General features: G+C 36.5%; 1 protein-coding gene across 2 annotated transcripts in view; it reads left to right on the top strand.

The window, feature by feature from the left end:
• The window catches only part of LOC306866656 (Golgi apparatus protein 1-like), a 28919-nt gene that overhangs the window by 3505 nt on the left and 12038 nt on the right, over positions 1-13376 (top strand). The window contains exons 2-13 of one of the 2 annotated variants that reach the window (XM_079411933.1): positions 2535-2564; positions 2999-3085; positions 3172-3387; positions 4758-4961; positions 5038-5109; positions 8377-8563; positions 8649-8860; positions 9740-9861; positions 10151-10252; positions 11866-12019; positions 12147-12191; positions 12994-13131. In XM_079411933.1, coding sequence (XP_079268059.1) covers positions 2535-2564; positions 2999-3085; positions 3172-3387; positions 4758-4961; positions 5038-5109; positions 8377-8563; positions 8649-8860; positions 9740-9861; positions 10151-10252; positions 11866-12019; positions 12147-12191; positions 12994-13131 — 1569 coding nt within the window. The remainder of the gene's footprint in view (positions 1-2534; positions 2565-2998; positions 3086-3171; positions 3388-4757; positions 4962-5037; positions 5110-8376; positions 8564-8648; positions 8861-9739; positions 9862-10150; positions 10253-11865; positions 12020-12146; positions 12192-12993; positions 13132-13376) is intronic. The other variant, XM_079411934.1, reaches the window with a different exon arrangement.

Below are 13376 nucleotides of genomic sequence, written 5' to 3'. Positions count from 1 at the left end.
CTGTTCATCACATTGCAGGTTATTTCTCAGCTGTTCATCAGATTGCAGGATATTTATCTGGCTGTTCACTACAACTAAATATTTCCCAGCTGTTCATCACTGTTACAGGTTATTTCTCTGGCTGTTCATCACTTGCAGGGTATTTCTCTGGCTGTTCATCACTGTTACAGGTTATTTATCTGGCTGTTCACTACAATTAAATGTTATTTCTCTGGCTGTTCATCACATTGCAGGTTATTTCTCAGCTGTTCATCACATTACATGTTATTTCTCAGCTGTTCATCACATTGCAGGTTATTTCTCTGGCTGTTCATCACATTGCAGGTTATTTCTCTGGCTGTTCATCACATTGCAGGTTATTTCTCAGCTGTTCATCACATTGCAGGTTATTTCTCAGCTGTTCATCACATTACAGGTTAACTCGCCGACTGTTCATTACCATTACAGCTTGTTTCTCAGCTGTTATAGGTCATTTTGTTATGGGTCATCACTTGATCTAGTTCAGGTTGTTTTTTAGTTTGTAACATTTTATTGCTTAATGATCATGTGAAGATATCCTTGAGTTTTCAGTGTTTTTATCAGACTATAAATTAACTTTAGGATTTCTCTTCCAATGGAGAATCACTGTCAGTGCGAGTCCTTACTGTAAGGTCAATTATTTAGCTGTACAATGTTCCTCATTGTTTCTCATAAAGACTGAATGGAGACAGTTTGTTTACCTCCATTTTTTATAATCTGCTGGAGGCAAAAGGCCCTGGTGGCTTTTTAAAAATACTGTTTTCTAAAATAAAATCCTGACAAAGCTGAAGAAAAGATCTTGTCGCCAGGCCATTTACATGATGCTGTGGCGACAACGGCCCAAATTAGTCGTGATTTTTCTCCTCTCTAAGCAGTATCCTAATATTGCTTCGCAATCATACAGGGTTATAAAAATGTTATAATTTTATCCTTTTCACTTGCATTATATATTATAGACAGATGCAGCATAATTGCCAGAGAAGCTGTAGCTTTAAATCCTTTGAGTTAATAAACCCCGTTACAACTCTCAAAGGCTAAGACGATGCTCTCAGCACAGGCCGAGGTCAATACAGGTTGCTGTGTCTTTGATTGGATTTGGATGCCGTTTTTAGTAACATTGTGACACTTATCAAGGCCTTCAGCTCCATGAGAATCAAGAATTACACGCTTGATATTTACAGCGGGCCGTTAACAGCTGTCCTGTGCTATGCTGGGGATGCTTTCTGTCTGGGCTTGTTCTCAGCTGTTCAAATAAAGATCAGTATCAAGTCAGCACGGTTAGGGAGAACCCTACTGTTATGTTGATTGCTCATGTTGAAGACATACTCTCTCAGTTTCTACAGATGCTGACCTTCTCTCTAATTCTTCGTTACTGTGTGCTCATATTTGTCAAATAACTTTTGCTTTGCAGTGAATGTCACACATTTGTCAAACTTAAATGCTCGATCATCCGTCACAAGATTGCAAAATACTTTGTGTTCTTATCATGCCAAACATTGCTGTATGTTTTAACCTTTCACTTCCTTCCGAAGAATCGCACCGGGGAGAGAGTATCATAGTGAATTATATGCAGGCTGTGTCTTTATTTGACATGCTGATTACCAGTGTGTTTATTTGACATGCTGATTACCAGTGTGTTTATTTGACATGCTGATTACCAGTGTGTTTTGGTATGTTAGCTTTAAACGGTGTGCTTTGTCATTTGAGACTTGCGGTATTTACTCGGCACACATTTGATTCTCCAGGAGAATGTGAACAAACATCCTCCCAGCATGAAATAATGCAAATCCACCAGATTATGTGAAATTCGGTGATACTAAAAGGCAAAAATAAAGAAAAGTTTTGATGTATTGATTGCTTTCAGCTCATTCTGTTTAATCTGCCTAAACTGAAGTTAAAAAGATCCTGAAGTTTAATTCGGTTGTTTTAATAATGCATTTTCATACTCAGTTGTTTAATTTGTCAATGTTAATTATCAGATAGAGACATCATCTAAAACTCTTGCTAAATATTAGCAGTCCACACACAAGATGTGCAACAGGAAGCTGATTTCTGTTTGCATCTAGTTTTAATTAAAAGTAAATGCACATCTACAAACATTAGCAACTGTTACTATTTTATGCATTGCTTACTATAGATGGGTCACAATATTTGACTATTGTTTGTGTGGTGTAACTCTTTTCTTGGCTCTTTTATGCTGTTTTAAAGCACCAGTGCTGCAGCTGTACATATTCAGACATTTTTGGTTGCTGAAGTGTGTCAGTGTTTTTGAGCATCCCACAACAAATGTTGTCAAGTCAAACACTCTAAATGCTCTTTGAGGCACTGTGTTCAGTTATATTGTTGCACTTATTCATTCTACTTATTTGTAAGCAAATGCCCTTTAAATATTGGGGTGAACCTAAAACCAGTGTAACTATACAAGGCTAGTCTTGAAAATCATGGCGTTTTGCACATGCATTACTTTTGTCTGTGGGAACACTTATTTATGTTTTCTCCTCTTAACCTCTCTTTAGGAGACGGAGATCGCTGCAGACTGCAATCATGTAAGTGTTCACACACTATTCCTGTTATTTCTGGTCCTGGATGTTTATCTGAATGACGGTTGATGGTTAAACCCAACCAAACTAGCTGGAGTTTTAGTTGATATTTCAAACTAAAGTGAGGTTAACTAATCTTTTTGTTTTGTTTGATTTTTGTGTGTTTTATTTGGGTTTTTTTACATATTTTTGTTTTAATGCAACAAATATAAATATTCTCACTTTCAAGTAATAGTGTTTTAATCTTGTTTAATTTTGGATTTATTTTATTTATTCAGTTAGTCTAATGTCTAAATTGTTTGTTTTTTTATGTTTTAAATTAATATAATTTAAAATAACTAAGATAAGATAATAAAGGGAAATCCAAACTGGTGTATTAAAATGCATTCAATACTGTAAGATTAAGTTGTGTAAATAAATGAATCTTGTTTTATTTTTAGCTGCTGTGGAACTACAAGTTCAATCTGACGACCGATCCGAAGTTTGAGTCTGTTGCTGTTGAGGTGTGCAAGACCACCATCAGTGGGGTAAGTATGCGTGGAGGTGGCGAAGGAAAACAAACTTTTATTTCAGACTGTACCACAAAGTCACTATAAACCTGGTTTGTCTCCAGATTAAAGAGTGTGCCGCTGAGGAACGTGGGAAGGGTTACCTGGTGTCGTGTTTAGTAGATCACCGCACCAACATCTCCGAGTACCAGTGTAACCAGTACATCACCAAGATGACCAGCATCATCTTCAGCGATTACCGGCTGATCTGCGGCTTCATGGACCAGTGCAAGGACGACATCAACAAACTGCACTGTGGAAGCGTCAACACTGGAGAGAAGGTAAGCCCCGGTGCATCGTGGGTAACTGAAAGCAGCAGTATGACCACAGTCTTTGAAAAAGGATGTAACACTTTTTTTTTTTTTTTTTTTTTAAAACCACTTAACTTTTTGATGCTTTCTGATAACAGCGCCAGTATTTTTAGCAGCTCTGCAAGTTTCTGCTACATTAATGTTAAATACAGGACTGTAGCCGAACACTAAAGCAACAAATACATGCTTTTTAGAGCTCTTTATTTTATTCATCTTTGCAGCTCTGTTTGAAGTTGTTCTTGAAACTGTTCTGACAAGTTGTTTTCGGGGGGTTTTTCATCGGTTGATATTGGATATTTAATTATGCATGCTTAACTTATTTTAACCATTTAACACTCACTTGAAGTTAGTTTAAATTTAATTTAAAAATATAACCCTCTTAAATGTAATATTAAGTGAATCAAAATAAATATCAATTTCTCATACTGTACATTAGTGTTGTGATGCCTAATTGAATTTGTAGAATTTAAAATGACTGATTTTTGTTGTTAGTGGGTTTTTTTGTTGTTGACAATGTATTTGTTATACTTGGATTTTTTTAATTGTCTTTGCTGTGAAAATAGCCTAAGATGCTGACATGGCATTAAATAAAAATATACTACTGTTGACAATAGTATAGAGATTTAATATCAGCTATTTATTGTTTATTGGACATAATGTAACAATTAATAAGCATGTTAATATCGGGCAGCGTTATAATACAAGGCTACTTCACCCACAAAAGAAAATTGGCAAGATTTATACAACTTATTCAAATATCCCAAACCCATAAGACTTTCATTAATCTTTAAAGCACAATTAAGATATTTTTAATGAAACCTGAGCGATTTGTCACGCAAGTCCTTTCCACCGAAACTTTTACACTTCAAAATGTTCTTAAAGACATCTTAAAAGTAATCAATAGGCTTTTATTCACATTTAAACGTTGATCAGCGCACAAACAGATCAAACATGCTTGTTTGAAGCACAAAAACCAATGAGGTTTATTCTCGCACATCAAGCATAAACGATGAACGAAAGACACTTTTTTTTTTTTTTTTTTGAGTGTGAATAAATGTCTATGAATTTTCCCATTAATTAAATTTGATGGAATGACGATCCAAGTTCTTGTAGCCCTGATTAGCATGACAGACAAAGGCTTTTTACGACCAATGCTTTATTGTAATGGGAGCTGTCAACTGATTCAGAGGCAGTTGGCTAGTACTTCACTTTAGTCAGTTCAGCTTGTCTGAGATTCAGATCTGCTGCTCTGGAGACCAGGACAGCTGGTTAAACTGCCGTTGAAATACTGTAGATGTGACCTGTTGTCTGTCCTAAGCACACATGCCCGTTCTCTACAGGACGCCCACTCTCAGGGCGAGGTGATCGCGTGTCTGGAGAAAGGCCTGGTGACTGAAGCCGAGGAGCAGCCGGGTCAGTACGTCATCAAAGAGGACTGTAAGAAAGCCATCATGCGTGTGGCCGAGCTCTCCTCCGACGACTTCCACCTCGACCGCCATCTCTACTTCGCCTGTCGGGAAGACCGCGAGCGCTTCTGCGAAAACGTACGGCGTGATCCTCTAATACACGCTCTCTGTGCACTTCTGTGTGCTGATAGTCTGCTCTGTTCGTTTGTTTCAGACTCCAGCCGGAGAAGGAAAGGTCTACAAGTGTCTGTTCAACCACAAGTTTGAGGAGAGCATGTCGGACAAGGTACGTTTGGTTTTTGTTTGGCTGAAGCAATTGCTCAGAACGGTTTATAGTGATGGTGGACAGAAAATGGGCTTACTAGATCACACTTGACAAATTATAACACAAGCACTTAACCACAGCATAGTCTTCCTCTTCTTTACAAATGCGTTTTATGCAAAGCTTTAGCTGTTTTACCCTTGACCCAGACCGGTGTTATTGTTAACGAAAACTGTTAAAAAGCACTTCTGGTATTTGATACATTTGATCAATTTTACATGATAAACCTAAATTGTAAAAAAAGTAAACACAAATTTGAAATGTTGCCATGGCAGCTAAATGAAATAAGTTGAAGTACTAGAATTGCTAAAACTGAAATACAAAATACTTTTATAGAGCTGTATAGGAATTAGGGCTGTCAGTTTAAAGCATTAACTTAATTGGCAAAAAATAACGCGATTTTTAGCGCAGTTAATGCACTGGCCCCGCCCCACAGACCTGTACGTCATCAGTTGACTTGACAAATATGATGCAGGATAACAACTCCATAAATGCAGTTATGCCCTAAAATTCAAGATATTGGGGCAAAAATGCCCCTGTATGAGTTTTTGTCTCATATTTATATCACATAAGCGCTATCACAGCCGCAGCGAGAGCAATATCACTCAAGTGCTGTTCATGTCCGAATCCCACGAGTGCAAATGTGATTTTATACAACAGTTCAGTAAACAAGAAGTTATTATTGTTATATTTTAAATGCAATATTGTGTTTTTGCTCAATTTTGCCAACAAAAATATACCACAGCAGAATTGTTGTGCGTCTCCGAGCAACACGGTGGTGTTTAGTTTCTGAATGAATCCGCATTTTGAACGAATCGTGTGAATCAATGATTCAAAGACCCGTTCATAAAGAGCCGTTTACGGAATGAATCGGCCGTTTGAACGAATCGAATGAATGACTCAGACACTAGTTTCTTCTTTAGAGTGTAATTTCATGCATTTAAAAATAAATAAATAAAGGGATAGTTTACAAAAAAGTCTGTTATTTACTCACCCTCATATCATTTCAACCCTGAATGACTGACTTTCTTTTGTACAACACAAAGGTGGTATTTTTGAAGACTGATGGTAATAAAGCTGTCTTGGTTACCAGTGACTTTCATTTCATGAACAAAAAATACTGATGTTTCTCAAATTATCATCTTTTATGTTCTATAGTTTGTTAGGTCATTGTAGCCTAAACGTTTGTGTAATGTTGAATCAAATAATATATTTCTTTCTAAAGCTACTATTTGTAATGTCTACATAATACTTTCTCATTTACCACAATAATTGTTTTAAATAATCCTTTGTGGGTATTTTCACAGCCAAGTTTTTGTGATTAGATTAATTGCCGCACCATGTAATTAATTAGATACAATTTTTTTTAATCGACTGACAGCCCTAATAGAAATATAAAAGAACAAAAACTAATAAAAAGAAAAGGACATGAAGTTACTAAAACTTAACTCAAAACAGACTAATCTAAATAAAAAATATATATAAAAATAAAAATGGGCAGAGAGAGAGAGAGAGAAATTGCAAGCTCGTAGACGTGAGTGTGTTCGACCAAAGTCTCTTTCTCGGTTGGACTTGACTGCGCAGAACAATCGCTGTATGACATCAGAGCACCGCGAGAGCTACAGAGAGCAGATGGCTCCACGCTTTCGAATCGCTCTCGCGGTGCTTTGATGCTAAATGCCGATCGGTCTGGGCGCTGCTGCTTCAAATCGAACACACCTCATCTCACAGCCGGTCTGTTTTGACCGCACACTTACTCTCACATCCGCATGTAAACATGTTGTCAGCGTGGAAGTTCTTAATTGTGAGTTAAGCTGACTCAAAGTTCGCAGTTCGTAATACAGTATTGACTGTTTTTGCTCAAGTTAGGTGACGAAGTTTCAATCAAAGCCACAGTAGAACTGTTTTGTGTCTCCGAGCAGCACAGCGGTGTTTCGTTGCTGAATGAATCCACGTTTTTGAACGAATCAAGCGAGTCGATGATTCAGTAACCCGTTCATAAAGACAGTAGTCACTTGCCTTGTTTTTGAATGAATCAGCCGTTTGAATGAATGACTAATGACTCGCTCATTAAAACATTTACCGCCATCTACTGGTGGTTTGGTTTCATAATTAAAAGTATTGCATTTTTCCCAACATTTGTAACTTGTACGTTCAAAATTATTTAAAACATTAATCTTGTAAAATTGTTAATGCATTTGAAATTTTGTGGTGTAAATGCATTTATGGTACCTCAGCTTCATTAAACAGTCGGTGTAATGCCACTTTAGATGCAGCTTCTGTTTCCTAGTTTGTTGATAGAATGCATACTCTGTGGACATTAAAATTGCAAAAATAAATGACTCCACTGCTCACAAAGAGAAGTATGAACACTGATAAGAGAGTTGCACTGTCCAAAAATGTTTGTTTTTACTGGAAGCATATGTTGTCTTTTTCCTTTATTTTGTTGTCACAGTGCACCAGAATGCTTCATTTACATGTTAAATTCATAATTTTATTATGGGGGAGGATGCCACCAGACCCCCTTACAAGGTTTATATTACGAACTGTCACCTTTTTGACCTTTTGTGAGCTTGCAGGTATGATATATAAATGCTACTACTATTTTAGTATTATTAATGTATAAATGATACTAAAATGCACTAACATTCAATATTTAGTAATTATTCAAATGTATTATTATATCGTATTATATTTAATTTTATATAAAATATTATATTAATAAAATATTTTAAAATATAGGTAGCAGTGGTGACACAATATTGACAAACTGTGATTTATTAATAAAAAATCTAATTATGTGAATCATCATTCTCGTAGATTGACTCGTTGTACAAAAAATAGAAAGAGCGGTGAAAGATGAATTTGACTGATAGCATTATTGTATTTTTTTTTTTTTATATATATATATATATATAGATAATTGCCACAATCATGTAGAGAAAATCTGATATTGTGACAGCTCTACTATATTTGTGTTTTCATTTTAAAATGGTTGCACACTTGCTGTTGTGCGTCGATCTGTGGTGCTCGTGTGAAAAATATGGGTTCAAATCGGACTCATGCCCTGGGTGGATTTCCCTTTTTTTTTTTTTTTTTTTTTTTTTTTTTAATCCTTAATTTCTTCTCATCTATTTATTTACCTAGCAGCTAAAATTAAAAATCGCTTAAAACATTTATTTATTATTATAAATTTTTCCACTTAAACTTGCGTATCTGTGTTTTCTGCAGTGCAAGGACGCTCTCTCCACTCGTCAGAAGCTGATCGCTCAGGACTACAAGGTCAGCTACTCGCTGGCTAAAGCCTGCAAACCGGACCTGCGTAAATACCGCTGCAACATGGACACGGCCATGCCCCGAGCCAGAGAGGCCAAGCTCTCGTACCTGCTGCTGTGTCTGGAGGCAGCCGTGCACCGAGGTGAGGCTTTGATGCCATGTGGACGGACCCAGGTTCTGCCCCCTACAGTTCTGGTTTCCACATGTTTGCGTTCGTTCTGTCGCAGGGCAAACCGTGAGCGGCGAGTGTCAGGGAGAGATGCTGGACTACAGGCGGATGCTGATGGAAGATTACTCGCTCAGTCCTGAGATTGTGCTGCATTGCAGAGGGGAGATTGATACGCACTGCTCCGGCCTGCACCACAAGGGTCGAACCCTGCACTGCCTCATGAGGGTGTCCCGGGACAAGGGCATCTTGGAAGGCCACTGCCAGAAAGCTGTGAGTGGAAATGCACTTTGATGCACTCAATTACTGGTTGGTCCGGTCGATATCTTGAATATCTCAGATACATTTACTATTAGCAATGGTTCGATGTGTTGTACAGGCCAAATAATGATATCTGGCATTATTTTGGAGAGAGATATTTTTGGGAATACAGTTGCCATTTGGTTGATCAACAGAAACTATTTTCCCCATTGTGTCAAAACAAAGGCTTGGTCAAATTACAGGACACTTGTTTGTTTATTTTTTTTCCTCTTCATGTTTTTTTTTTTGTTTTTTTAATAAACAGATAAACGGTTGTATTTATTGTTTTTCCTTTGCTTTTTTTGTTAGAAAGATAGATATTTGTATCTATTTATTTGTGTATGTTTGTATTTTAGTTTTGTTTTTTTTGTTTTCATTTAGATTTTGTTTTTGTTTTTATTAGTTTTTGTTTTTTCCTTTGTTTTTGTATTGATAGTTGGATATTGCTGTTTTTATATTTCAGTTTTTCCTTTGTTTTTGTGTTTTTATTTTTGTATTTTATTAGTTTTTTTTGTTTGTTTTTATTTTTAGTTTTGATGGAGAGAGACAGATAGCTAGGTAGATAGATAGAAAGGTAGGTAGATGGCTGTTTAGTCCAAATATTGATTATCCTGATAAAACAAAAAAGAAATGCATAAATATGAAGATGATTAATATCACCAAGAGGCTGAAAAATATTAAGATAACTGCATGCAGTCACTGTTTCAGTACTTCCTGTGATTAATGAACTGAGTTCGAATTGATTTAAAGCGTGAATAAAGTCATGAGATTTTATTAATTCGTGTTCAATAATGCAGTGGCTGTGATGAATGACTCTGATTATGGCTTCCATAACTGTCTGTGTCCCATCAGCTCCAGACACTGATACAGGAAACGGACCCCGGGGCCGACTATCGCATCGACCGCGCTCTGAATGAGGCCTGCGAGTCCGTCATCCAGACCGCCTGCAAGCACATCCGAAACGGAGACCCCATGTGAGTGCTCGTGTTTGAGAGATTTGGGCCAGAGCGCCAGCTAGAAAGCCTTTCTGTCCGTAAACAACAAATGGAACAAATAGTTGCCTTATTAATATTAGAGACGTATTGCATTTGCGTTTCGTAGCAAAGCCTTTGCTGTTGCTTAAGGCACTGCATATGACACTGCATTAATAGCTATGAACAAACCTGTTCTGCCATAAACTTTCCAGAATGTTGATTGATCGTTACAATCATATTATTTTGACCTTGTTTCTGTCAGTTGTGTTCATATTGTGTGTGTTTGTAGGATCCTGTCTTGTCTGATGGAGCATCTGTACACTGATAAGATGGTTGAAGACTGTGAACACAGATTGCTGGAGCTGCAGTACTTCATCTCCAGAGACTGGAAGTGAGTCACGAGTTTTTCTGCCATTAGGTTTCTTTTCACACTTTTAATTTTGAAAATCCCGTTTAAATACCTTTTGAATTCTACATTAAGATATTTCCTTGTAATTTTTCCCCCCACGCTTCAGAAAGAATGCAGTAGTGCTACTTGTGTATCACAGTTTTAAGGAATGTCAGTGTTTTGTAATGGGGAAATCACATGGTGACAGGATTGAGCACAAAACCAGAGACACAGCTAAGTATTACAGTGGTAATGTTTAAAAGTGCTAATTAATTTAACCCTACAAGCCATGAATGTTTCTCCAATTATTGTTACAAATTCGGGTCTTTAGCGACCCGAACTTGTATATCTAACACTGATGGATCTCTAACTGCTGCAATAGGATAAAACTCCCCTGATATTTTAACAACAGTTACAAAAGAATAAAATAAAGCATATTTCATTACCTTATGAAACTTGGAAGGGTTTGATTTGAGCAGATTTTACCAAGTGAATTTCCCCAGTACATTCAGCATCTGGCTCATGTTCGTGATCACAAGCATATTTCAAAACTGTCGTTTTCAGCGTCTTCAAAATCAATATTTTGATCACTGGTAGCTTATTCACCACATCCAGCATCAAATGACTTGCACTTATATTTCATTGCATACAGTAAGTGCTCTGCAGTAAAGCCATTCAAGACAGTTCAATATTTGCTGATGATATTCTTTTGTTTTATGCCTGCGGTAATTATGAGTAAAACATCACGTCATCTTTGTGTATTAAACAGTGCCACCTCGAGGAATAAAGGTGAATTGCACTTATTGAGTAATCAGATATATAATTATTGTTGCTCAAGTATTTTTAAACTATTACATACCTCAGGTTGCTAGCAACTTTATACATTTAAAAAAAATGATTTTATTTTCTTATGTCGTTTAAAATAAATAGATTGAATACTAAGAAGGTTGTTAACTTTCAAAAATGAATGAGGGAGAGGGTAGTGCATAACGTCCCGGGTCACTAAAGATTAAAGGTTTTTTATAAAGGAGTGTTATTTGTTTTTGTTGTTGTTTTGTTTATTTGCTTTTTTATCATTAGGTGTTTTGTTACCTTTTTTTCTTCGTTTTTGTTTTTTAAATTGTCAGTTTAATTTGTGGGGTTTTTTTTGTTTTGTTTTTTTTAAATATCATTAGGTGTTTTGTTACCTTATTTTGCTTAGTTTTTTATTATTATTATTATTTTAGTTATGTTTAATTGTGGTGTTTTTTTTTTGTTTTTGCTAAGTTGTTTGTTTTTTTTATTGTTTTTTTTGTTTATTTATCATTAGGTGTTTTGTTCATTTTTTTTTTTTTTGCTTAGTTTCGTTTTTGATTTGTTTTTTGCTAGTTTAGTTAGTTTCTTTTTTTTTTTTTTTTTTTTTTTTTTTTTTTTTTTTTTTTGTTGAGCAGGTCAAAAGTGCTGTCACAGCAAGGTTCTTTTTGTGTCAGATAATGATCTTAAAAACCTGAGATTTGTTTCTCCAATTCTCTTTAACCGAGACTGTCAACAAACAACTTAGAAAGTTCCTGTCCATGTATCTGTTGGGGCTAAATGTGAGTTCATGTTCAAACATTTCCCTGTGGTTCTGGTTGCAGACTGGACCCTATCCTGTACAAAAAGTGTCAGAATGATGCCGCCCGCATCTGTCACACTCACGGCTGGAACGAGACCAGCGAGTTCATGCCGCCCGGAGCCGTTTTCTCCTGTCTGTACCGGCACGCTTACCGCACCGAGATGCAGGGACGACGGGTACGACTAACACTCACCGAACACCCTGATGTTACACTCTACACTTTAACTACTGCATTGTGAGTTATCAGAAAATAGGATATTGACAAACTATAGCTTATCTGAGGCTTCCTAAATGCAACTATAGGGTTCATCAGAAACTTCTGAAGTAAGTTCGGAAGTGAGTTTGAATGTAAGTATCCTCTGCTTCCTTAAAGAGCGGAATCTCACAAACCTGTCAAAAACACGACTAAGCTGCACTTCACCTCAGAAACAAAAGGAAAAATCCGTGTTTATCCTGTTTTTTTTACTCTTAACATTTTATGCATTACGTTATTTTCATGTAAAATAAGCAACCGCCCTCAATTATCATTACCATAATTCAGGAATAAAATAATGTTTAATAAATAATTCACAAGTCAAATTATATAAATTATTTATTTTTAGTTTTATTTACAAGTATTTAGTACTATTTAACTAGTATTTATTTGTCTTGCATTTTTTTTATTATAAACAGCATAAATTGATGTCATAAATCTTAATTGTCTCAAAACAGTGTTCAAGCAAAGCATATATTTTTCCTAGTTGGTTTTTGTTGTGAAATGACTCCGTTATGTTCCTGACAGGTCTGGTGACGTTCACTCTGAGTAAATGCATGTTCTCAGCAAATTAGCAGGGACAAATGAAAATCACCTTCCTTCGCTGAGACCGAAATCACATTAATTTCTGCTGTGGGCATTAAATGAGTAGTGATTGGCAGGAGATTAACTCAAATGATGTGGGTCTTGGGAATGTTTTACAGACTAATCTAAAAAGACATTCTTTTGTAACGTTTATGGTAATGGTATTCAAACACGTGCACACAGATCTCTGTTTGTGGAAGGATCCAGAACTGTGTGTACGTGTCTGATTGATTGGTTGTGGGTCTGTTTGTTTGCTTTAGGTGTGTGTGTGTGCGTGTGCATGTGTGTTAATGCGTCTGAGTGCATCCGCAGTTATCTCGGGACTGTAAGACGGAGGTTCAGAGGATCCTCCACCAGAGGGCTCTGGATGTGAAACTGGATCCAGAGCTGCAGCAGCGATGCATGACGGACCTCGGGAAGTGGTGCAGTGAGAAGACTGAAGCTGGACAGGTCAGTAAATGAATCGCACTAATTATAGCTCTCACTTTCCATTGGTTACGTGCAATTAAAACATCTTTGGTAACACTTTAGAATAGGGAACACTTATTCACTAACTACGTTTTTTCCTCAAATTATTAATTTGCTGCTTATTAATAGCTAGTAAGGTAGGATTAGGGATGTAAAATGTGCTCAATTACTACTAATAAATGGCTAATATTCTAGTAATATGCATGCTAATAAGCAACTAGTTAAGA

The sequence above is a fragment of the Barbus barbus genome (genome assembly GCF_936440315.1).
Source record: "Barbus barbus genome assembly, chromosome: 48".
NCBI classification, from domain to species: Eukaryota; Metazoa; Chordata; class Actinopteri; order Cypriniformes; family Cyprinidae; genus Barbus; species Barbus barbus.
The sequence above is the reverse complement of the archived record's forward strand: the minus strand, read 5'-3'. Positions and strand labels throughout refer to the sequence as shown.